The sequence below is a fragment of the Crinia signifera genome, chromosome 8 (genome assembly GCF_055691185.1).
Source record: "Crinia signifera chromosome 8, ASM5569118v1, whole genome shotgun sequence".
Lineage (NCBI taxonomy): Eukaryota > Metazoa > Chordata > Amphibia > Anura > Myobatrachidae > Crinia > Crinia signifera.
In genome coordinates this window covers 164,466,274-164,491,162 of record NC_139224.1, presented here as the reverse complement: position 1 = coordinate 164,491,162, position 24,889 = coordinate 164,466,274, and the positions used below count along the sequence as shown (strand labels likewise).

The window sequence follows — 24,889 nt, the reverse complement described above, 5'->3', positions numbered from 1 at the left end:
TGTAATTTCTACAGTAGTGCTGCTTATACACATAATGTCCACAGTAGTGCTGCTTATACATGTAATGTCCACATTAGTGCTGCTTATACACATAATGTCCACAGTAGTGCCCCTTATACATGTAATGTACACATTATGGCTCTGTGTCCCGCCATCAGCTCCATGCCATGTGTCCCTCCAGCAGGTTCCCTTACTCTCTGTGACCCATATCCCCCTCTCACCTGGTATTCAGCATGTACAGAGCCTACTCCTCTTAGTGGCACTTCTTCACTTCAGCAGCATTATGGCATCATATACACCGTGCCGGAAATGGAAGCCCCGTGCTGACCTGTGGCGGTGGTGGAATTTTGGGTCACATTTGCTAAGGTTTGCATATACAATGCGATCTGGCTGGGATCTTACCACACAGGATCGCATTCCAATATGCCACCCTATCATTGCAATGTATCATCATCAACCACATCTGCATTAGGTGACGTGTCATTATTATTTATTTAACAGTGTCTTATATAGTGCAGCATATTCCATTGCGCTTTACAATAGGAGACAATGATAAAACAAACTGGGTATTTACAGACAAAGTTATGAGGGCCCTGCTCGCAAGCTTACTCTCTAAACTCTCTATTCAAAGTGACATCCTCCCTTCCCCTTCTGCCATCACATCACATGCCAATAATCTGTGTGTATGGAAGCCATACTTATTTCCCCTCTAGAGAGATTTTAAAAAGGAGATAATGATTTGCAAAAAAAAAACATCTACGAAAAATGTATATTGAAACTTGCTACAAATCATGTGACTGTTACTTTTAAACATTTTGTTTTGTAGGTGACCATGTTGGTAGGACATTTACACAGAGAGACGTAAATCAAAGGGCAATTCGGTACATTATAAACCCCTTATTTGAAGTGAATTCAGACAGCTTTGACTTTCAACTCTCTGATCCAGCAGGAAATAAAAAAAACCCAGAAACGTAAGTGGATTCCAAAATATATACAGTATATATCAAGGTTGCCTTCTTCCTGGCTGGCCGCTCTGGGATCATGAGACCACGCAATCATGGAAGCCAATTAATACCAATCATAACGTGTCCTCCTGCACTGTCTCTCCACATGCTTCCATACAGTGAACAGATGTAAGCACTCTGATTGGTGTATAGCTCCAGACATTGGCCAATCAGCATGCTGACAATCATCCACTGTCTGGCTGCAGGCTGGAAGGCAGGAAGAGAATGCTGGCTGGTCCCTCTGATGGTGTGACCACCACCCGCCCCTGCTCGGTGGCCCCTGGAATTGTGGGGCCCTGAGCAGCTGCCCAGTATGCCTATGCGTTAAGATGACCCTGATACTTATCAGTAATTATTCCACACAGATGCTGCTACAGTAATAACAAAAAATAACAAGTTAGTAAAAGCCGACACAGTCTGTCACCTCTGCGATCCTTCTATACGGCCTCTAATTATATCCGGGCCTTGATTTTATGGTAAAACACCGAGCGCATACAAGACTCTAGTCATGTGTTTTTGTCATTACACTATTGTGCTGTGTAACCATTGTGAGTATTTGCAGGCTGGAGCTGCGGTGGTCGGTGCTAGGACTGGCAGAGCCGTATTACCGCGTCTGTGAGAACTCCGGGACGCTTGCAGTGAATCTCATGAGAACGGGGAGCAGTAGGGATCCGGCTTTTGTTGGCATAAAGGTAACATATAATATATATGGGGGTTCTGAGATTTGCCCTTTTGGTGGAATTAGGTACTTAAAATATATATATATAGCAATAAAAAGCATTTATTTTGTGTAATGTGAAACTTTAGTATTTACACCCATTTATATACAAGCGTCCACATATTACTCAGCACTTTATATATATTTCAGTCACTGTCCCAGAGGAGCTTACAACTTGTAAAAACCTACTAGTGTGTTTTTGGGGTTTGAGAGGAAACTGTGGCATCTAGAGGTAAACCCATTCAACTGGGGTGTGGTGTATTTCCCCGACAGTCGGGATTTCGACAGTCATTACTCAGACGTCGGAATCCCGACTGCACAGCGTGAAGAGCGCAATGAAGCCCCTTGCGGGCTCGCTGCGCTTGCCACGCTGCGGGCGCAGTGGCGAGCTGCGCTCGCCACCTATTTTATTCTCCCTCTAAGGGGGTCGTGGGCCCCCACGAGGGAGCAGTCCGGATTCCGACGTCGGAGGAATGACTGTCGGAATCCCGACTGTCGGAGAGCCATCCGGCACCCTTCAACCTTCAACTGAATGGAGAACATACAAACTTCAAATAGATATGGTCTTGATTAGGCACTGAACGCGTGATGCCAGGCCTCTGAGGAAGGAATGCTAACCACTCGCCAGCGGTGCTGTGCTGTCCTGTCATTACATTGTTTGGGATATATAGTATACTAGGCAGAGTTGTTATATTGAGTGCTTCCATTACAAAATAAAAGTAATATAATAGCTTTCAATAAAGTGACACCTGTAATAGAGGCACTCCCACGTCCCTAACCCTCACTGTGGTGCCTCACCCCAACCTCCTTTCCTGTAGCCTAACCCTACCCCTCCCGCCCCCAGAGCTAGCCTTAAACCCTCAGCTCCCTCCCACATTCTAACCCTACCCCTCCTTCTGCTGCCTAACCCTAACCTATAACCCTCCTTCTGCTGCCTAACCTTATCTCGTCTTCTGCTGCCTAACCCTATCTCGTCTTCTGCTGCCTAACCTATAACCCTCCTTCTGCTGCCTAACCTTATCTCGTCTTCTGCTGCCTAACCCTATCTCGTCTTCTGCTGCCTAACCTATAACCCTCCTTCTGCTGCCTAACCTTATCTCGTCTTCTGCTGCCTAACCCTATCTCGTCTTCTGCTGCCTAACCTATAACCCTCCTTCTGCTGCCTAACCTTATCTCGTCTTCTGCTGCCTAACCCTATCTCGTCTTCTGCTGCCTAACCTATAACCCTCCTTCTGCTGCCTAACCTTATCTCGTCTTCTGCTGCCTAACCCTATCTCGTCTTCTGCTGCCTAACCTATAACCCTCCTTCTGCTGCCTAACCTTATCTCGTCTTCTGCTGCCTAACCCTATCTCGTCTTCTGCTGCCTAACCTATAACCCTCCTTCTGCTGCCTAACCTTATCTCGTCTTCTGCTGCCTAACCCTATCTCGTCTTCTGCTGCCTAACCTATAACCCTCCTTCTGCTGCCTAACCTTATCTCGTCTTCTGCTGCCTAACCCTATCTCGTCTTCTGCTGCCTAACCTATAACCCTCCTTCTGCTGCCTAACCTTATCTCGTCTTCTGCTGCCTAACCCTATCTCGTCTTCTGCTGCCTAACCTATAACCCTCCTTCTGCTGCCTAACCTTATCTCGTCTTCTGCTGCCTAACCCTATCTCGTCTTCTGCTGCCTAACCTATAACCCTACTTCTGCTGCCTAACCTTATCTCGTCTTCTGCTGCCTAACCCTATCTCGTCTTCTGCTGCCTAACCTATAACCCTCCTTCTGCTGCCTAACCATATCTCTTCTTCTCCTGCTGCCTAACCCTAAGCTCCCATCCCGCAGCCTAACCACACATTTTCTCCTGCTGTCTAACCCTCCACCTTCATAACCTGACCACAACCTTCCATCCTGTAGCTACACCCTAACCCATTCCTTGGTGCTTAATCCTAAGTCTCATCCTTGTGCTAAACCCGTATCTCCCCTCCCGGCGTTACCTAACCCTCCCCTATTGCATAACTCTGACCTCCCCTCATGTTACTTAACCCTGACTTCCCATGGCCTAATCCTAGCCATTGTGTCTGACCCTCCCCTTTGTGCCTAATCCCATACCTCCTCCTAGCGCCTAGTTATAACCCCCCGTCCCATTGCCTATCCCTGAAATTCCCCCTAGTACATAATCCTAACCATCCCCTCCCATAGACAAACATAACCGCCCCTGCAATAGCCTAGCCCTCCTTGTAGAGCCTAACTATACCCTCCCCTCCTGTAGCCTAAACCTCCCCCTGGTGTCTAATTCTAACCCTCCCCTCCCCTGGCCTGCACCTATCCTTTATCCTGATGCCTAACCCTAGCGCACCCCTCCCATATTCTAACTCTAACCCTCCCCCTAGTGCCAAACTCTAAGATGGGAAATTTAATAAAATGGGATTAACCCCTTCACGACATTTGACGTATATATACGTCATGGCCGGGAAGTACTTCCCGACCGTTGACGTATATATACGTCATGGCTTAAAACTGTCACTGCGTCTAGAGACGCAGTGACAGAGGGACGATGTCTGCTGTCCCTGACAGCAGACATGTCCGTGCATGCCCAGGGGGGGCGGCGATGCCGCCCCCCCGTCGGCGATCGCTGTGATTGGCTGTTCATTGTGAACAGCCATTCACAGCGTTTTCTGTGTCACCGGCGAATAACGTTCGCCGGTGACACGGGATCGGAGGTGATTGGTGCTGTAAAGTACAGCACCAATCACCGCGGGGTGTAAGGGTGACACTGGTGTCACCCCACCTCACCCCTCCCGCCCCCAAAGGCCGTGATTGGTCCGTCGGACCGACGGACCAATCACAGCCATGGAGGGGGGTTTAAACTAACGGTGACTGCACTGCAGACGCCATTCCGGTCTGGAATAGCGTGCAGTGCGGTCACCGTGCCCAGCTGCCGCCTATACTGACCAGAACCCATCCAAAATACTTACCTGATCATTGATATTGCTTATGCTTGTGACATCTTGTGACATCCTGTGACATCTTGTGCTGCTGCGATTTATTAGATAGAGAGAGAGTTAGAGAGAGAGAGATAGAGAGAGATAGAGAGAGATAGAGAGGCCTAGTGCTATATTTTGTGCTGCTGCAGTGTGATAGAGCTATAGATAGAGAGATAGAGAGAGATAGAGAGAGATAGAGAGAGAGAGATAGAGAGAGAGATAGTGACAGATTGTGCTATATATTTTTTATATAACTGAAAGAGATAGAGAGAGATAGAGAGAGATAGAGAGGCCTAGTGCTATATTTTGTGCTGCTGCAGTGTGATAAAGCTAAAGATAGATAGAGAGAGATAGAGAGAGAGAGATAGAGAGATAGTGACAGATTGTGCTATATATTTTTTATATAACTGACTGCTGCCCCCCCTTTTGTGCTGATCAGTATAAATTAACTGATCAGCAACTTTTTGGGGGCGCAGGTTTTTTTTTATATATAGATATACCTGTCAGTGCTGCTGCTGCAGTGTCATAGAGTGATAGATAGTGAGAGATAGAGAGATAGAGAGAGATAGTGACAGAGAGTGATAGAGAGTGCTAAATTTTGTGTCTGCTGCCCCCGCCTTTTGTGCTGATCACTATATCTGAGGTGATCAGCAACTTTTTGGGGGTACAGAGGTTTTTTTTTTTATATATACCTGTCAGTACCACCAAAGGTTGTGCACCTGCTGCCCCTCACTGGTAATCAGTGTCGCATCACTGATCACCTTTTTTTATTTTTTGTGAGTGCTGTGGGGTCTTTTTTACATTTATTTTTTTACACACACTGTGATTTTGTGTGTGTCCTGTGGCCACTGTGCGCTGATCAGTGACGTACATCACTGATCAGCTTTTTCGGCACAGGGTTGATCTATTTTTTTTTTTTTTTGGATCAAATTCCTGTTGCCTTTGAGCGCTGTTCAGTGACGGACGTTACTGACCAACATCTGTGCTCAATTTTTGGCGCAGGACCTTTTTTTTTTTTAACCCCTTCCATTTTTTTTTTTTTTTTAACCCCTTCCATTTTTTTTTTTTAACCCCTTCCATTTTTTTTTTTTAACCCCTTCCATTTTTTTTTTTAACCCCTTCCATTTTTTTTTTTTTTGAACCCTTCAATTTTTTTTTTTTTGTATTTTTTTTTTTTCTGCACTACATACATACACACTACACACTACATACCCCTCGGGTTGAAATAAAGTTTGTACCCCCCCCCTACACTATACACGCGTTGAAACATTTCACTACCAGTAACACAAAAATATAAATGGCATCCCAAATGTCATCCCAAATGTCGTCCCAGTCATCCAGGAGAATGTATTCGGTGGAGGAGGCATATGCCATGCTTGCCTCTGACTCTGACACAGCCAGTGAGGCAAGCGGGGAATTTGAAGGATTTGTCTTAAGCTCCTCTTCCTCCTCTGATGATGAGGGACCCCCTCAAAGACGCCCCCGTAGAGCAGCTGAGACCCCCCCCCAATAATTGATCTCGTATGGACCCCACCACCAGACAATTTTGAGCCCCAGGTTCCTGAGTTTTTGGCCATCCCAGGAATCCAATTTGATTCAACAGGTCTCAGAGAAATTGACTTTTTCAAATTATTTTTCTCTGATGATTTTATAAATTTAATGGTGGACCAAACTAATTTATATGCCCAGCAGTTTATTGCTCAAAACCCCACGTCATCATTTGCTAGGTGGACCCCTGTAGATGCAGTAGAGATGATGACGTTTTGGGGTCTGGTGTTACATATGGGCATAGTAAAAAAGCCACAAATTAGGCAATATTGGAGTACAGATGTTCTGTACAGCACCCCATTTCACCGTATGGCCATGCCCCGGGCTCTTTTTGAGGCAATCCATAAATTTATACATTACACCGATAATGCACAGTGCCCACCCAGAGATGATCCCACCTTTGACAGGCTATTCAAAGTCAGGCCGGTCATTGATCATTTCAGTGCCAAATTTGCAGAGCTATACATCCCTGATAAATGTATTAGTATCGACGAGTCCCTTATACATTTTAAAGGAAGGGTTAAATTCCGCCAGTACCTTCCCAGTAAGAGGGCAAGGTATGGCATAAAAATGTATAAGCTGTGTGAAAGCACCACAGGGTACACCCACAAGTTTAGGGTATATGAAGGGAAGGATTCAAGAATTGAACCACCAGAATGCCCCCCCTCCCTCGTAGGTGTTAGTGGAAAAATTGTCTGGGATTTAATGCACCCCTTCCTGGATAAGGGTTATCACCTCTATGTGGATAACTTTTACACCAGCATCCCCCTGTTTAAGGCCCTTGGTTCAAGAGGTACAGCAGCTTGCGGTACTGTGCGCAAGAACCAAAGAGGCCTCCCCAAAACGCACATTGCCCAAGTAATGAGAAGGGGTGAAAGCAGGGGAATATGCACCGAAAATATGTTGTTGGTCAAATATAAGGACAAGAGGGATGTCCTTATACTGACAACAATTCATGGAGACAGTACCACCTCCATCCCTGTACGAGGTACCAGTACCCACACCTCAAAACCAAATTGTATCCTAGATTACAATAAGTACATGGGCGGAGTGGATCTTTCAGATCAGGTACTGAAGCCGTACAGTGCCCTGCGGAAAACAAATATCTGGTACAAGAAGCTGGCCGTGTATATCATCCAGATGGCACTGTATAACGCTTACGTGCTATTCCGTTCTACCGGCCAGAGGGGGACATTTATGCACTTTCAAGAGGAAGTCATAAAGAGCCTAACATTTGGGAATCAGCAGGCAGAGGGCCCCAGTACTTCTAGTACTGGCCCCCGTATTGTACCAGGGCAGCATTTTCCCAACGAAATCCCCTCCACTGCAAGAAAGGGCAGGACACAAAAAAGGTGCAAAGTTTGCTATAAAAAGGGAATAAGAAAGGAAACTATTTTCCACTGTGAAACTTGCCCCGACAAACCCGGCCTATGTATAAAGGAGTGTTTCAAAATATACCACACATCTATGGATTATTAGGTTCATCATTTCACCGTGCTTCGGGGGTCTTGCTAATGCCACATAGCACCCACCATTCATTCCACCAGAATCTGAGCTGCAAAAACCAAAAATCACTCCTTCCCTTCTGAGTCCTGCCATGCACCCAACTGGTATTTTTTGGTCACATGTGAGGCATTGCCGTACTCTGGAGAAATTGGGGCACAGATTTTGGGGTGCTTTGTCTCCTTCATTCCTTGTGAAAATGAAAAATTTTGAGCCAGAAGTACATTTTTGTGTAAAAAAAATGTATTTTTTTCATTTTCACTGCCCAGTTGTACCAAAATTGATGAAACCCCTGGGGGTTTGAAATGTACACTATACCCCTAGATGAATTCCCTGAGGGGTGTAGTTTGCAAAATGGGGTCACTTGTGGGGGGGTTCCACTGTATTGGTAATGCAACATAGCACCCACCATTCATTCCACCAAAATCTGTGCTGCAAAATCCAAAAATCACTCCTTCCCTTCTGAGTCCTGCCATGCACCCAACTGGTATTTTTTGGTCACATGTGAGGCATTGCCATACTCTGGAGAAATGGGGGCACAGATTTTGGGGTGCTTTGTCTCCTTCATTCCTTGTGAAAATGAAAAATTTTGAGCCAGAACTGCATGTTTGTGTAAAAAAATGTAATTTTCCATTTTCACATCCCAGTTGTACCAAAATTGGTGAAACCCCTGGGGGTTTGAAATGTACACTATACCCCTAGATGAATTCCCTGAGGGGTGTAGTTTGCAAAATGGGGTGACTTGTGGGGGGGTTCCACTGTATTGGTGCTTTGGGAGTCTTGCTAATGCAACATAGCACCCACCATTCATTCCACCAAAATCTTTGCTGCAAAATCCAAAAATCACTCCTTCCCTTCTGAGTCCTGCCATGCACCCAACTGGTATTTTTTGGTCACATGTGAGGCATTGCCGTACTCGGGAGAAATTGGGGCACAGATTTTGGGGTGCTTTGTCTCCTTCATTCCTTGTGAAAATGAAAAATTTTGAGCCAGAACTGCATGTTTGTGTAAAAAAATGTAATTTTCCATTTTCACATCCCAGTTGTACCAAAATTGGTGAAACCCCTGGGGGTTTGAAATGTACACTATACCCCTAGATGAATTCCCTGAGGGGTGTAGATTGCAAAATGGGGTGACTTGTGGGGGAGGTTCCTAACTTTTAGCACTTATGGTGCCTAGAAACCTACATGGTGCCTAAAAAAAAATCTCATAAAAAGGAGGCTCCAAAATCAAGTAGGTGCTCCTTCTATTATGAAGCCTGTGGTTTGGTCAACGTGCACACTAGGGCCACATATAGGATATTTTTGAAAACAAAAGAATTGGGGGAATCAATTTTTAGTCACATTTCTCTAGTAAAATCTACTGTATTCGTTAGAAAAATGTATTAAAATTGAAACTCTGCAAAAAAAAAGAAATTTTGAAATTTCACCTACACTTTGTTTTAATTCCTGTGAAACACCTAAAGGGTTAACAAACTTCCAAAATGCTGTTTTGAATACTGTGAGGGGTGCAGTTTTTGAAATGGCATCATTTATGGGGGTGTCTCACATACAAGTCCCTCAAAGTCACATCAGAACTGAACTGGTCCCTAAAAAAATCAGTGTTTGAAATTTTCATGAAAATTTGAGAATTTGCTATTCATATTGTAAGCCTCCTAGTGTCCAAAAAAATTAAAAGGAAGTTGAAATAATGATGGCAACATAAAGTAGACATATGGTCTATGTTAGTTATTAACTATTTTGAGTGGTATGATTATTTGTCTCACAAGCAGAAAATTTAACATTTTGCAAATTGCTAAATTTTCCATTTTTTCACGATATTTTGGTATTTTTCACAAAAAAACACAGACTGTATCGACGAAAATTTACCACTAACTTGAAGTACAATGTGTCACGAGAAAACAATCTCAAAATCACTGGGATAAGTAAAAGCAAAAAAAAGTTATCCCCACTTAAGTGATACCTGTCAGATTTGAAAAAAAGGGCTCTGTCATGAAGGCACAAACTGGCTCTGTCATGAAGGGGTTAAGACTTCACATGTGATGTTGCTATGGGCAACCAATCAGATCCTATCTACTATCTTCCAGAGGGTGCTAAATAAATCAGAAGTAGATTCTGATTGGTTGCCCATAGCAACATCACATGTGAAGTCTTATTCCCATTTTAGTAAATTTCACCCTCTCACCCTCACCCTAACCCTTACACTCCCTCTAGTGCCTAGTCCTATGCTGCATTCGCCTTATTGACATCCTTAACATGTTGACATTTTGCAGTTGTTGACATGTTCATTGCCAACATTTTGAATTTTGACATTATTCATGTTGATAGTTATGACTTCACCTGTAAATTAGGATAAAACCATAAAATGTGAAAATGCAGAAGACGTGATAATCCCTTAGGGTTATGTTGCATAGCGACATTGTAATTGTTTGTTCCTACTCACAGCTTCCATACTGCAATAAATAACAGCGAGGCGCAGAAATGTTGTGTTGTGGGCACATGACTGAACTTCGCATCAATATCACAAAAAAAAAGAAAAGTTTTTTTTTTTATTCTGCGGTTCTGCTTTTCTACGCTCACAAATGACCCTTGGTGCCGGCGTGTTAGGGGTCACCGCTCACTCCTGCTGCTGTCCGCAGCATACTAAATAAACCATACTCGGTCCTGCCAAGAAAGGCACATGTGTATGTATTACCAATATATAACGTCCGCTTTCACATGAGAGTGACTTGGATTTAAATTCTGCCTTTCCTGTAAATGGTAAAACCTCCGATCATTTTCCACATTTGTGGGTTCTGTAAAAGCAGCCGTGGCTTAGCGTTCTATTTCCGTCCACTTGTTAAAATCCAGGAAAGTTTGGGGGGCTTCCAGAGGCAGCGCTTGGAAGAAGACCACCTCCAGCATTACCTATTGCCGCTTGCCAAGTCCTGAAAGGTGGCTGTTGGGCTGCGGGAAGATATTTATGAGGGGGCTCTGGATCTGTGCGCAGGGAAATGTAAAGTGTAAGATAAGCAAGCCTAGGGAAATCTGGTCCTCAGCGATAAGGGGAGCCCAATGCAATGACTGGGCGACCAGATAACCAGACAGCCACCGGGAAATGCTCCATGCTCCCATCCCCGGTCAGGCCTGGGTAGTTGCTCCCTGTACGGGGTGAACGCTGGCCATCTGTCTGCGTTACTTGTTTCGCTTGTTCGATCTCTGCCTCCGGGGATGTTATCAGTGCTTGGGGTGCCAGGTAGGAAGGCACAATACTGAAGGGTACGTCATTTAAAAAAAAAAGACTTCGCAGCCCTGCATTGAATCCTCATTGCCCTTCGGCCAATAACTGAATGAGATAATTATGTCGTTGTTTTTTTTTTTTTTTATGCAATATCAGATTAAAGGTGTCGCACCTCATCCTGTTGCCTAGCAACAGTGCAACTAAACAATCTAAAAGAGGATTTTTCTTTTTTTTAAAGGTACAGGAAATCTCTGCCAGGCTGGGGATGGATTTCACACACAGCAGCGCGAGTCTCGTCCAGTTTGATCCAGGTTGGTTATCACATTGTTTTTTAATAATTACTGAAATATTTTATTTATGCATTTGTAGACTATATTGTCCAAAGCAGAACGAAATAGTATGACAGCGACGGGGGACAAGCAAGCGGATGGATAAGGAGCCACATGGGACTAGAGCCGAAAATGATCAAGGGCCTATTGTGAGAAGCAGAGGAGGTGTGGCCAGTTTGGTGTGGGTGTGGCCAGTGATGTGTGGGTGTGGGAAGAGCTGTGGGGGTGTGGCATTCACAACCTGGCCACAAGGGGCAGTGTTAGTATGGATCGTAGCGCACTTTACCTCAGCAGACCAGCAGCTTCCTCTGACATAAATGACAGTGAATACAGTTTTGCCCCTGGATGTGAAGAGCCCACCGGCAGGCACTGAAGGCCCATGTTTAGACACATTGTTGACAGTGACAGAGACTAGGTCAGCATCTTGAAATGGTCAACATATCCAAGGTCGACATGAATAAGGTTGACATGAGTTTTTCACGTGTTTTCGTGCCTATGCTGACATGGGCGCCGTGTGAGTGTGCCGCGTCCCTTCGCTACGCTCGCCATGCTTCGGGCACTATCATATTCCCACTCTGTGCCCACATGGAGAATAAAGTATGAAAAAACACCTTTTTTTTAAAGAAAATGTGAAAAACTCATGTCGCCTTTTTTAATGTCCACCATAAGCTTGTGTCAACCTTTTGTCAATGTCCACCTTTTCAAGGTGTCAACCTAGTCAATATTGACCATTAGTGTTCGAGATAATAATGACTGCTGACTGAGACATTGTCTGCCCAGTGACCGCGAACCGGTGTAACCAGCGTGTGCGTTCCCTTCCTGCTAGTATGGACCCTAAACAACGAGGGGCTGTTTACTATATGGGAAACTCCTGAGCGCAGAGTCTGCCATTCACAGAGACAAAGGGCCTGATTCAGCTTGTCTCGGTAAGAAACAAACATCGCCCGCTGCCTGTCCGAATCCCCGAATTTGATGGTCGCTGACCATTGATTGATTTCTCCTGCCTTCGCAAATAAATCAGTGAAAACTGACTTTTATTTAAGAGCGCTACGACGAAGACAGGGCAGGCGGCTGACATAAGGAATTTTGGGGCCCGGGACTCATTTCCAGACCGAGCCCCAGCCCCCCCATCTCACTTGACTTACCGTAACCCGGCTCCTGCTCCCCCATCTCCTCTTCCGCTGAGCTGCAGCCCGGAAGTACCGGAGAGCAGCAGGGCCGGCGCCACCACTAGGCAAGTTTAGGCATTTGCCTAGGGCGCCGGCCACTGGAGGGCGGCATTTCGCCCCCCATGCCACGGGGTACCTGTTGTGCCATCTGGGGAGGAAGGGGTGTCTATTCCGGGATCTGACAGGAGCCTGCGCGGGTACCTGTCCTGCGACGCTTTGTGTATAAACCTGGCGGCGGCGGGGGTCCCTGCAGTGAATAATAAATAACTAGCACTATGCGGCGGCGCAGGAAGCGTATCTGTTTTGAAAACACTGGCCGCACGCTGATTCAGCCAATCAGCGTGCGGCCAGTGTTTTCAAAACAGATACGCTTCCCGCCCGACCGCCGGATAGAGCTAGTTATTTATTATTCACTGCAGGGACCCCCGCCGCCGCCAGGTTTATACACAAAGCGTCGCAGGACAGGTACCCGCGCAGGCTCCTGTCAGATCCCGGAATAGACACCCCTTACTCCCCAGAAGGCGCAACAGGTACCCCCCCCCCACACACACACACACCATGGCACTGGGGTGCCCCCACCCCGACTCGCCTGGGGCGCTCCGGTGCCTTGCACCGGCCCTGGAGAGCAGTCTTCTTCAACTCAGGATGCCGGCAACCAATTAAAATGCAGCACTGGCTGGTGAGCCAATCAGTGTTCGTGTACCAGCAGCCGCTCTGATTGGCTGCCGGTAAGCGAGCTCTGATTGGCTCAATAGCCGGTGCAGCATTTTAATTGGCCGCCGGCGTCCTGGGTTGAATAAGTCGGCGCTCCGGGACCTGCTTTGTTCAACGCAGTTGGGGGGGTGCGGCAGGCAAAATGAGCTTCCCGGCCCTTCCAGAGGCTGAGGCCCAGGACAGCTGTACCCACAGCACCCCCCTATTGGCAGCCCTGCCCATGGGAATGCCGCAGCAGATATTATTAACAAGTCTACTTATTAAAGGGAAAAAAGTCCTATCGCTAAGTGGGGCTGTATACTATTACAATAACTACTAAGGGGGCATCCAGGGCACATGTTTTAAAGAGGAGACTCCCTTCTTTCATGCAAGCATTCCCCCTGAATATTTGGACCAGTTTAGGGCACAATATTTTCTCCCATGGAAATAATTGGAGATTTATGAAAGCTCAGAGGGAGATGAAGCACCAACCAATCAGTTCCTAACTTCCACGCTACAGAGTATGCTTGAAAAATGACAGGTAGGAGCTGATTGCTACTTTATCTCTCTATCCCAGCTTTGATAAATCTCCACCCACAAGTATTCTATAGTCCCAGGTAATATCACTGGTGATCACAAGGCAATAACTGCCAAGTGGGTATACCGTCGGCTAGAGTACTCCCATCGTGGTTCTCCCTCTTTCAAAAGTCAGTGCCCCATATGTTTTTTATGCCCATAGAAGCATGATTAGACAATTATGGATCAATATCAGTGGCGGCTCCTACCTCATTAAAGGAGGGTGTCTGCCGCTGCTGCTGTCCGCGCTGCCGCCCACCGCCACCACTCACCGATGCTTTCTCTCGTGGTTCCGGTGCCTGTACAGCGCAGATGACAGGCGCTGGGACCAGTGCATGCGCTGTGACGCACTGTGCATGCACATTCCCCCAGCCAAATCGGTCTGCACGGCCAAGCAGGAAGTGCCTTATGCAGGTGACTGGCAGGTCGGACTTCCAATAAGACATCACTGCCAGTCACAGTGAAGCCAGTAGTCTCACGGACTGCATCTGGCTTCACTTAGGCTGAGCACAGTGGCGGATTTTACCTGGGGGTGGGGAGGAGGGGGCTGCAGTCCTGCAGCCCATAGGTAAAAACCGCTACTGATCGATGTGGCCCCCACATTATCCTACTAGCGCTGCGCCGCGGACCTTGTACAGCAGTGTAAGTGTAACACTTGGATTTCGGTAGCCGAATGGCATTTTCTAAAGCCCTGTGATTTGGCCACTGTTCTCTCTTTGCTGACGAGCCAACCTTTGGAATTCAGCAGGGAATGTAAAATTCATTAAATTCATGGCGAGGGGATCACTTAACTCATCGGGATTATGAGAGGACATCTGTTTTGGAGAGCCGGCAAATAACGTGACACAGGTGTTATATGAAAGGGGGAGCAGAGAGTGCTGGGAAAATCTATAAACCCAGCGCCAGGCGGAATAAATTGTCCTCTTGCCGGTCGGCTATCTGCCTCAGAAATAATCCTGCGACTGGAGTCAGGCAGAGGTAAGACGGAGATGCTCGTGAACATCAACTAGGGATGGCCATCGTTGCCATGGTAAAAGTATTCGACATCGACCATGAACCATCGATGATTTCTAATCATCGATGCTCGATGGCCATCCCTAACATCAACCAATAGCAACGTTACCCACAAGCAAATATGTATAGCCGTATACAGCTCCCCTGTAAACTGCTATATACAGCTATATACACTCATATATATACACTCAGGGATGCACAGGTACAAACAGTAGAGAAAGGGAGGCTGTTCCAAATAGTATAGATAAAAATAAAAACGGTGGTGCTAAGGATAATCTATATGATAAAGTCAAGTGTAGATAAAGGAAACAAAGGTAAAAGGGGGAAGAGAGAAGATGGAGTAAGAGGGGGAGAGAAAAGGAGAAAAAGGATGATTGGGTAGCACTGGGGAGAGAGAGAGAGAGGGGGGGGGGGAGAAAAGAGAGACAGAGAGGGTTTTCATTTACTAAGCGTTGGGTTGTGAAACCGGGTGTTTTTGCCCAAAAAGGACATTTATTCAAAGTTGTCCCTAGGCTCCTCCTGTACGGGTGCCGGATGACCTCCCAAAAATCGGGAGTCCAACAGTCAGTATACCTACATTGGAATGCCGACTGTTAAATGCCCGACACGCGGCTTCTATGCGCTCGTCTCCCCTCCCCCCCCCTGTCAGAGTACCGGCAGTGTCGGTATACTGACCATTGGAATTCCGACTGTCGGGCCGCTATGCCACACCCTCTTGTACTGTCCCTACAGTATTCTCCTCCACCTTTCAGTGTGTGCAAGATGTCACGGCAGGGATCAGCGGACACGGACAGCTTTTTTATATGCCGTGTGATATTATTTGGGAATATCTGCCCCTTTAGATGTGACCAATTATTGTTCATCTGTTCTACACATGTCTGGGTGCATAGAGATGATTATTGTACAAATTCTAATATCTAAAGGTGCCCATAAACTAGTGCCATGTTGTCCGATTTTATCAGATTTCAACACGTTGAGCCGATAAATCGGATAAAAAGTGGCAAATCGCACGCGTTGTACCTCCGGGTTTGATGCGTGGTCCCATCGCATGGCCTGTACTAAGGATTTGTCTAACCCACAGCCCCTGCTAGGATTGCATGCATTATATCAGATGTGATCCCTCCAACGCAGAGTTTCCGGATCACTTGCCAGGGTATCGTATGCAATGCTAGCACGCGATACCCACTGGCATCGAGAAGGCTGGTACTTTTTAGCTTGACCCGGGTCAGATGGAGTGGCCTGTGTCCCATTTCTCCCTCCCCGCTGCAAGAAGCCGGGCAATGGGGAGAGAAATGACAGGCTGCCGCCGCAGCACAGCCTCTCTCCCCATCTCAGCATATGCTGCTCAGTGCAGTGTGCTGAGCTGGGCAGAAAGGCAGCGGCAGCCTGTCCTCTCTCCCTCTGGTTTATTTTTTTTCACTAGGGCGTTGCCACATCCCCTCCCATTTTACCGCCTGTTGGCGCCCCTGGCGATACCTCAACATAATGTATGGGGGTCTTTAGTGTACATTTCCTATCTGTCGTTATCCAAGACTCCGAGACTTCTAAGTCACTTTAGTGCCCCATACCACCAGGCACCCTAGGCTGTTGCCTAGTCCCCTAGTTACAACCAATTCCCCCCACTTATTATCACATTTCACATATACATTCAGGAACATATTCAACTACATTTTTAATAATTAACTCCACTTTTGACAAACCATACATACTAGCCACTAACTTACAATAATCAAGGTTTGGTGGTGGGGCAATACACAAGTCCCCTAGAAGTTTGAGGTATACTAGAGAGAATGTGATATTAGCTGGAATGTATTATACCTGTATTGTCTTTATATGAACATTTTAATTGTGGGGTTCAGTGGATCATTAAAATATTTGGTACTTGTGTAATAACTGGGCGCCCGATTTTAAGATCGGGTCGGAAAATCACATCGAAACGCATCAAAATTGCATGCGAGATCGCATGCAATTCGATGCGATTTTCCATAGGATTCAATGTTAACATGGTCCTGTTAATTTCCCCACTATCCAAGTGGGCATAGAGTTGATTTTATATAGAGTGGCGAGCGCGAAACGTGGGGCCGCGGATTACTTACAATGTATTCCGCGGGGCTCGCTGCACTCGCCACGCTTCAGGCTCGGTGGCTCGCTGCGCTCGCCACTCTATATAAAATCAACTCTATGCCCACTTGGATAGTGGGGAAATGAACAGGACCATGTTAACATTGAATCCTATGGAAAATCGCATCTGATTGTATGCCTTAAGGTAAGGCATACAATCACAAAATCGGGGGTCCAGATATTACACAAGTACCAAATATTTCCCCCCCACAAGGATCTGTACCTGCTCACATCTGTGCCTGTGAATTCTCCTTCGCTCTCCAATCTGTGTGCTGATCCCAGCTTGCGGGAATTTGGGTAATGTGGGTGAATGTAGCGCCAAGACAGGACGCTATTGTAAATACTGGTGCAGCTGCCCCCTTCCCCCCAACTGCCTCCGCTGCGCTGCGCTCAGTGCACTGAACAAAGCAGAGCACAGACTTATTCAACCCAGGAAGCCGATGGCCAATTAAAATGCTGCACCGGCTTTGAGCCAAAAGGAACTCACGTACTGGCAGCCAATCAGAGTGGCTGCCGGTACGTGAGCTCTGATTGGCTCACCATCTGGTGCTGCATTTTCATTGGCCACCGGGATCGAGTTGAAGAAGCCTGTGCTGGACCTCGGTGCTGCAGCTCAGCGGAAGAGGAGATGGGGTTACGGTAAGTCAAGTGAGATGGGGGGGGCCAGGACTGGAATTGAGTCCTGGGCCCCAAAATTCCTGATGGCGGCCCTGTAACCACCATATTAGATTTCAACAAGATTTAGTGTATAAATACACAAGTTGAGGAGATCCCTTCACCGGCGCACACCAAAAGATAAAGGAATGTTACGTCCCTAGTGAGTGGACTACGTTCCTCTTCTCCGCCTCCGAATCGGGGATAGGGTCACTGTTCCCGAATTACCCCTTAGCTTAATTTCGGGCGCCTTTTTCCTTTTCCTGTATAGACAAATCTGCTTCCTCGGTATTAACCGTGGGTTTAGCAGACCAGGATAAAAGGCACAAAAGATATCCAAATAGTGAAGTAAGTTCTTTTTAATAGATAATCCAATAATATATAATAAAACATGCAAATACAAATAACACACCAAACAATGGTGGGCCAAGTACTGGTGGGATGCAGGTGCATAATTACCCTTTAAGTAGAGAACTGAGTTTAGGCAGCTCTCATCGATCACATAAGGTATCCAAGGACTCTAAGCAGGTACCGGTACACCCTCTCCGAAATCCAGGGATACAGGTCAGAATATCCACGAAGCTCACCAAACAGAAAACTTTCAGGGCCCCTCCGACGCATTTCCACCTCTACTGAGGTCTTTATCAAGGAGTGTGTTAATGAGCAATGGAGTCCGCTATTTATCCTATGACTGGCCAATCTCCGCTGTCCCTGACCAGGCACATGGTCCAATCGCGCGCCAGAGCACTGACGCTGCGTCTGGTCTGTTTCCGGCAAAGTGCGGCTCCCGCACTTCCGGTTTCGTATGCCCCACTTCCGGGATTAGCGTCTCTGATCTTTCCAGTAAGACGGATCCCTCGTAGTATTATCTGAAGTCATTATGATGTCGGCGCTTGTACAGTGCTGTGGGGGGGGCAACGGTTTTCATCCATTTTCGGCATACTCTATGGGTTTTTTAGACGTGGTTCCGTCCGCCATTTTGGTTTTGGGCAAGAGCATGCCCACAGTTTAGAGTTGGCTATAGCCGATGATTTTCAACATAAAAAAGAAATATAAAAAGAAATAAAGGGGAGAGAATCTGCGTGTAAGCGTGTATATACATTATGTCCTCGTTAAGCGTTGCAGATAGCCGCGTCGTCTGTGTGTCTCCTCTCGCGCTGCCCCTATTGCTCCCCGCAACAGCTGACGAGTAATTTATAATCCAGTTACCGGTACGGAGTTAATTTATTCCTCCTGATGGATTCCAGCAAAATAAAATGTTCCAGTAAATCAAATGTTTGAAACCTAACACAGGGTCAGCGTTCAATTAGAGGTTGTGGTTGTAAAAGGCATTTCATTAGAATCAACATTAAATCTGCTTAGTGTTTTATAAAGTGACATCTGTCCAGGTGACACCGACTCCGGCGCGGAACAGGAAATATCTTCACAACTGTTTTCTGACAGAGATTAGAGACAGATTTACGGAGCCACATCTCAATTACTGGATGCAGCAGACGGGGTTTTTTATTTTGTGTTTTTAGGTCAATTTGACTATTTATACATTAAGGAGGTCATTCTGATTCCTACTCACCGCTGCGAAATTCACTCATGTGCGTGTGCAGGCCATCTGTGCGAGCGGACGCGGCGACTTGTATGGTCGTCGGCCTGACAGTGCGGACGGGGGACGTGGGGCCGCAGACTCCAGACACGCCCATCGGAATGCCCAGCCTTTCAGTGGCGTCCCCATGAACACGCTGGGCGTTCCCGTGGTAATTCGCCCATGAATCGGGTGCCGGGGGTGGGCAGCTGACGTCACCGGATGGCGGCTGCCCACACTCTTTCCGATCCAACTCGCCGCAAATCTAAGTCACCAGAGAGCGAGTTAGATTTGCAAACGCCTTAGAAATCATTTGATGGTCAGCGATAATTGAATAATTTCGTCCACGCACGCAAGCTGCTAATAGATGTTTATGCAAAACATCCATTCGCATACGAGCGGGTGAAATTAGCGTGCGTGATGCGGGCATGCGTGAGGCTGGCGTGCTTGTGAGCAGCGTTTCGTTGACTCGCAAATCTGCGAATTCCATTCCGATAGTACGGCTATAGCTCCCGGGTTACGGAGGTTATTCAGTAAGGATCACAAACGCAAAATCTTTCTCCAATGGGCAAAACCATGCTGCACTGCAGGGGGGCAGATGTAACATGTGCAAAGAGAGTTAGATTTGGGTGGGGTGTGTTCAAACTGAAATCTAAATTGCAGTGTAAGACTAAAGCAGAAACAAAATACTAAACCAACTAGTAACTAGAGCCCTGCAGCCCCCACGGTGGCGAGGAGGCGCTTAGTGAGTGAGGGCGCCGGGGGGGCTGTGGGGCTATCGTTACCCGCTGCCTCCACTTAATGCCGCCGCCTGTACCTGCCGTTGTGCCGCATCAGTCTGCAGTCCCGGCCGGGTCTCCCTGCTCTCCCGGCTCCTGCATTAAAAACTGACACTTATTTAATGGCTGCCCCCGTACTGCAGACCGTTTTTGAGGATGCTAGAGGAGGCGCAGGCCTCCTCTAGCATCCTTTAAAAACGGTCTGCTGTACGGGGGCAGCCATTTTCTAAGTGTCAGTTTTAATTAGCAGGAGCCGGGAGAGCAGGGAGACCCGGCCGGGACTGCAGACTGATGCGGCACAACGGCAGGTACCAGCGGATGTATAAACGGGGTAAGGTGGTGGGGAGGGGGTAAAGGGGGGGGGGGGGCGCTGTCAAACTGTGCGGGGGGGGGGGGGGAGCTTCAATAATAGTAACGCGGCGCCACTGGTCCCCGTGCTACCTGCTGATCAGAGCAGCAGTGAATAGATGCGGTGTACATGAGCACAGCGCCTATTCTCGGAGGTAGAGTGGCACGGGTCATGGGCAGCAGCTCTCAGCGCTTAGATGGGAGTTCTATTGAAGATAGAATGTTGCTAAGGGCAACCAGTCAGATTCTACTTTTTTTTTTAATTTAGCACCTTCTAAAAGATAAAATCTGATTGGTTGCCCGTAGCAACATTCCTTCTTCAGTAGAACTTCTATTGTAGTAAATTTACCCCCTGGTGTGGCCACGAATATGCGTAAATAAGGCCCAGACCCCATTTTCAGCACAGTGGAGTGCTGGGGTTACAGTGCTGTGGCATGCAATGGATGCAGTGTGTGCGGTGCAGATGGGCACCTGGGTCCAGGAGGGCCACACCGCTCATCCTGCACCCATATATTATACTTACCCCTCTGGTGTCCCGCGGTGCTGTCCCTTCACTACTGACAGAAATCACTCGGTAAATGGCCGCCACAACCGTATCGGAGTGATTGGTGCATGCGGACTTGATATGTCCCCAGGAAGGAAGCACTGGCGCCATGTTGCTGGAGACCTGCACAGTAGATACATACATTAGGCGAATGGCAGAATATTCATGTCTCGTTTTCTGCTTTTCCCCCAACACTTTTAGGTGTTTCCACAAAACTCTGGAATATTTACTTGAAGAATGACGGGTTGGAAGAAAATCACGAATTCCTTAAGATATTACTGAGGACGCCGAAGAATTCTGTGCTGGGAAAGAACAGCGAGGCCACAGTGGAAATCATGGATCCCAAAGGAGGTGAGGGTGGATTCGGAGAGAGATTACCCGCTGTGACCCGAAACAGATAACAGAAAATGGGCCAGATGCACCCAGCATCAAAAGTGATACAAGGGAGAGTGATAAACAACCAGCCAATCAGCTCCTGTCTGACATTTTTCAAACACAGTCTGTGACATGGCAGGTAGGAGCTGATTGGCTGGTTGTTTATCACTCTCCATTTTATCACTTTTGAAGCTTGCTTCATCTGGCTCAATGTCCGGTTAAGAAATGTCAGCCAATCAGAGGAACTCTGAGCTGCCAGCGCTTGTTGCTAGGAGAGGCCCGGTGCCCTCTTTGGTTAGATAAGTGGTGCGTTTTATTTTATGTTGTTGCTAAGCGGCACCCCAGCGCTGGTGTCTGTCACAGTTATCATACGGTATTCACACCTCCTGCCCTGACCACCAGCAAACCATCTGTATTTGCTGTACATGTCTTACGTTGGGTTGGTCCCGTCCTATTTCGGCCATCGAGGTCTCTTCCTTCGTAAGTCTTAACATTGCACCAATCTATATACATGTGTATAGCTAACTACTGCTCATATCTATGAGGTGAAGTACCGCCACTCACCACTAGAGGCCTCTTGACAGACCAAATTATACCTTTGTGCGCTAAAAGATGTCATAACAGAAAGTGAAAGCAAGTTTTGCAGGGACACTGATCAGACTTGCTGGATATGGAGAGAGGGAGTTGTGAAGACAGAGATTGAAGGTAGGAGCAGATAGGAACTGGGGTGGAGAGTTTGTGGGCTAAAAACTGTCACAGCTCAAAGTGAAAGTAAAAACTGTCACAGCTCAAAGTGAAAGTACATTGCAGAAGCCGCCATTTTGAAAAGCCTTTAACTATTTTTATTATACGTATTTATATATTCCCCCCGATTGTGTACATTTTAACTCTCTGATGTCTGCAATGGAAATAAAATAAAAAAATGAAAAGCAGAAAACATAAATGGCGGATATTAGTTACCGGCCGTGACTCGTATTTCCTGCGCCGTTCTGTCGCCTCCTCGGGGCGCATTGCACACTAACTCATCACAGGCCTGTTATTTCCCTATAAGTGATGAGCACAATGGTATACATTTTATGTGTTTGGGTTTAAAGGGATTAAAATCACCTGCTGCTTTTGATATGCTAAACATGATATAATTCAAACCATGGCGTAAGCGCAAACAGAGGCGCCCTGCGGACAGGAGCTGGGCTAGAGATACTCTGGGAAGGCATTAAGGATAAGCCATAGTCTGGTTCAAGAGTGACACCCGGTGGACACATGGTATAACTATCTGTTCCATGTTGGTCCTGTTTAAAAGCATGGGCTTAATGTCATACTGTAGGCTTTGTTTCGCCTTTTAATTGGTCACCCCTTCAAAACATCGGGAAGTCTCAATAAGGAACTCGGTGATGCCTGCGAGTCTTGGACTATTACATTTACCCCATAAATCGATATGTATTTACATTTGATAATCACAGGTGATGCTCACAGCTCTTCTCATGATTTTGGTATACAGTTGGACAGGGATGGGGAACCTTTAACACTCCAGCTGTTGTTGAGCTACACTTACCAGCATGGCTTCTTCCGTTTTGCAATTTGGCCATGCTAAATCTGTTGCAAGGCCTGCTGGGATGTGTAGTTTAACAACAGCCAAAGTACAAAAGGTTCCCATCCCGGATATACTGCAGTTGCCTTCACAAGTTACTCTTTCCTGACAGAGGTATCGCACTCTGTTCAGCACTGAGATACAGACCAGAGTGTGCTAGGAGCCCCAGAGCAGAGGAAAGATGAACTGCACGGGTTTTGACAGGATTTCGTATATATATATATATATATATATATTCATTTTTGTCATCCTGCAATTGGCTCTTAGAGATCTGAATTTGTGGGCCCTCCTCCATAAGAGTCTGATACCTTATGTTCTAAAATTTTATTTTACTGTGATACTACAATGATTTTTGTACTTTTTACCACGTACTATGCTCCCTGTATTGTATATAGTCACTAGAATGTGTCCTGTATATTTTATACTGTATATGTCACTAGAATGTTCTCTAGTGGTCCCTAGAATGCAATGTCTTGTATAGGAGTCACCATGATGCTCGCTGTATTGTATAATTGTCACTAGAATGTTCTCGGTACAGTATTGTGGTCCCTAGAATGCACTGTCTTGTATAGGAGTCACCATGATGCTCGCTGTATTGTATAATTGTCATTAGAATGTTCTCGGTACAGTATAGTGGTCCCTAGAATGCACTGTCTTGTATAGGAGTCACCATGATGCTCGCTGTATTGTATAATTGTCACTAGAATGTTCTCGGTACAGTATTGTGGTCCCTAGAATGCACTGTCTTGTATAGGAGACACCAGGATGCTCCCTGTATTGTATAATTGTCACTAGAATGTTCTTGGTACAGTATTGTGATCCCTAGAATGCACTGTCTTGTACAGGAGTCACCAGGATGCTCGCTGTATTGTATAATTGTCACTAGAATGTTCTCGGTACAGTATAGTGGTCCCTAGAATGCACTGTCTTGTATAGGAGACACCAGGATGCTCCATGTATTGTATAGAGAGCTCTAGAACATTATCTTTGTGACATATAGTTCACTAGTACAGAATTCTGTGTATTGTATAGAGATCACATGGGGTCCTGAGGACCGAGTTTGAAAACCCCTGGTATATAGATCAGCAGGATGCTCTGTGCTTGGTATAGAAGATACTAGAGTGCCCCCTGTATTGTAGGTAGATCAGCTGGATGCTCTGTGTTTGGCAATGAAGTCCCTAGGGTGCTCCCTGTACTGTATATGGATCAGTGGAATATTCAGTACAGAGAATACTGATCAAATGTTGCTGCACTGTACTTGATTATTCAAGACATTCCGTTATAATATATTATATGTCACATTAGATTATGCTCTGAACTCTTTCACCATTACCATATTTTGCTGCTGCCTGTTTTGTGTCTCCCTAACATTCGTTGTTCATCGCTGACATGGGTCCAATGTGTGCTTTGAGGTGCGCGCTCCCGCGGCACCTCATCGCACAGTACAAAAAGTATGTGCTGCAAATACTTTTTGTACTTGCTTTTCACCACATCGCATTGCATGCACAAGGCATGCAATGCGGTGTGATGGATGCTATTTAAGCCCAGAAAGCACTCCGGGATCGGAGCGTGTATGGGCACCTTAAGTAATGACTACATCTGTGCACCAGCTAGGTGGTCTGGGAAATGGGACCGTTAGTAACGAATGTGCCTGTGCACCAGCTAGGGGTCTGAGAAAATGTGACCGTTAGTAATGACTACACCTGTGCACAGCTAAGTGGTCTGGGGAATGTGACAGTAATGACTACACCTGTTGACGGGGTAGGGGATCTGGGAAATGTGACAGTTAGTAATGACTGCACCTGTGCACCAGCTAGGTGATCTGGGGAATGTGACAGTTAGTAATGACTACAGCTGTGCACCCGCTAGGTGATCTGGGCAATGTGACAGTTAGTAATGACTACAGATGTGCACCAGCTAGGTGATCTGGGCAATGTGACAGTTAGTAATGACTGCACCTGTGCACCAGCTAGGTGATCTGGGGAATGTGACAGTTAGTAATGACTGCACCTGTGCACCAGCTAGGTGATCTGGGGAATGTGACAGTTAGTAATGACTACAGCTGTGCACCCGCTAGGTGATCTGGGCAATGTGACAGTTAGTAATGACTACAGATGTGCACCAGCTAGGTGATCTGGGCAGTGTGACAGTTAGTAATGACTGCA

General features: G+C 46.5%; 1 protein-coding gene across 1 annotated transcript in view; it reads left to right on the top strand.

Annotated features, from left to right (window-relative positions):
* LOC146027319 (FRAS1-related extracellular matrix protein 1-like) overlaps window positions 1-21,162 on the top strand; it is a 110,796-nt gene extending 89,634 nt beyond the window's left edge. Inside the window, exons 27-30 of the mRNA XM_083158250.1 lie at window positions 827-971; window positions 1,567-1,696; window positions 11,197-11,269; window positions 20,963-21,162. Of these exons, the coding sequence (XP_083014376.1) occupies window positions 827-971; window positions 1,567-1,696; window positions 11,197-11,269; window positions 20,963-21,162 (548 nt within the window). The remainder of the gene's footprint in view (window positions 1-826; window positions 972-1,566; window positions 1,697-11,196; window positions 11,270-20,962) is intronic.
* Window positions 21,163-24,889: the final 3,727 nt, after the last annotated feature.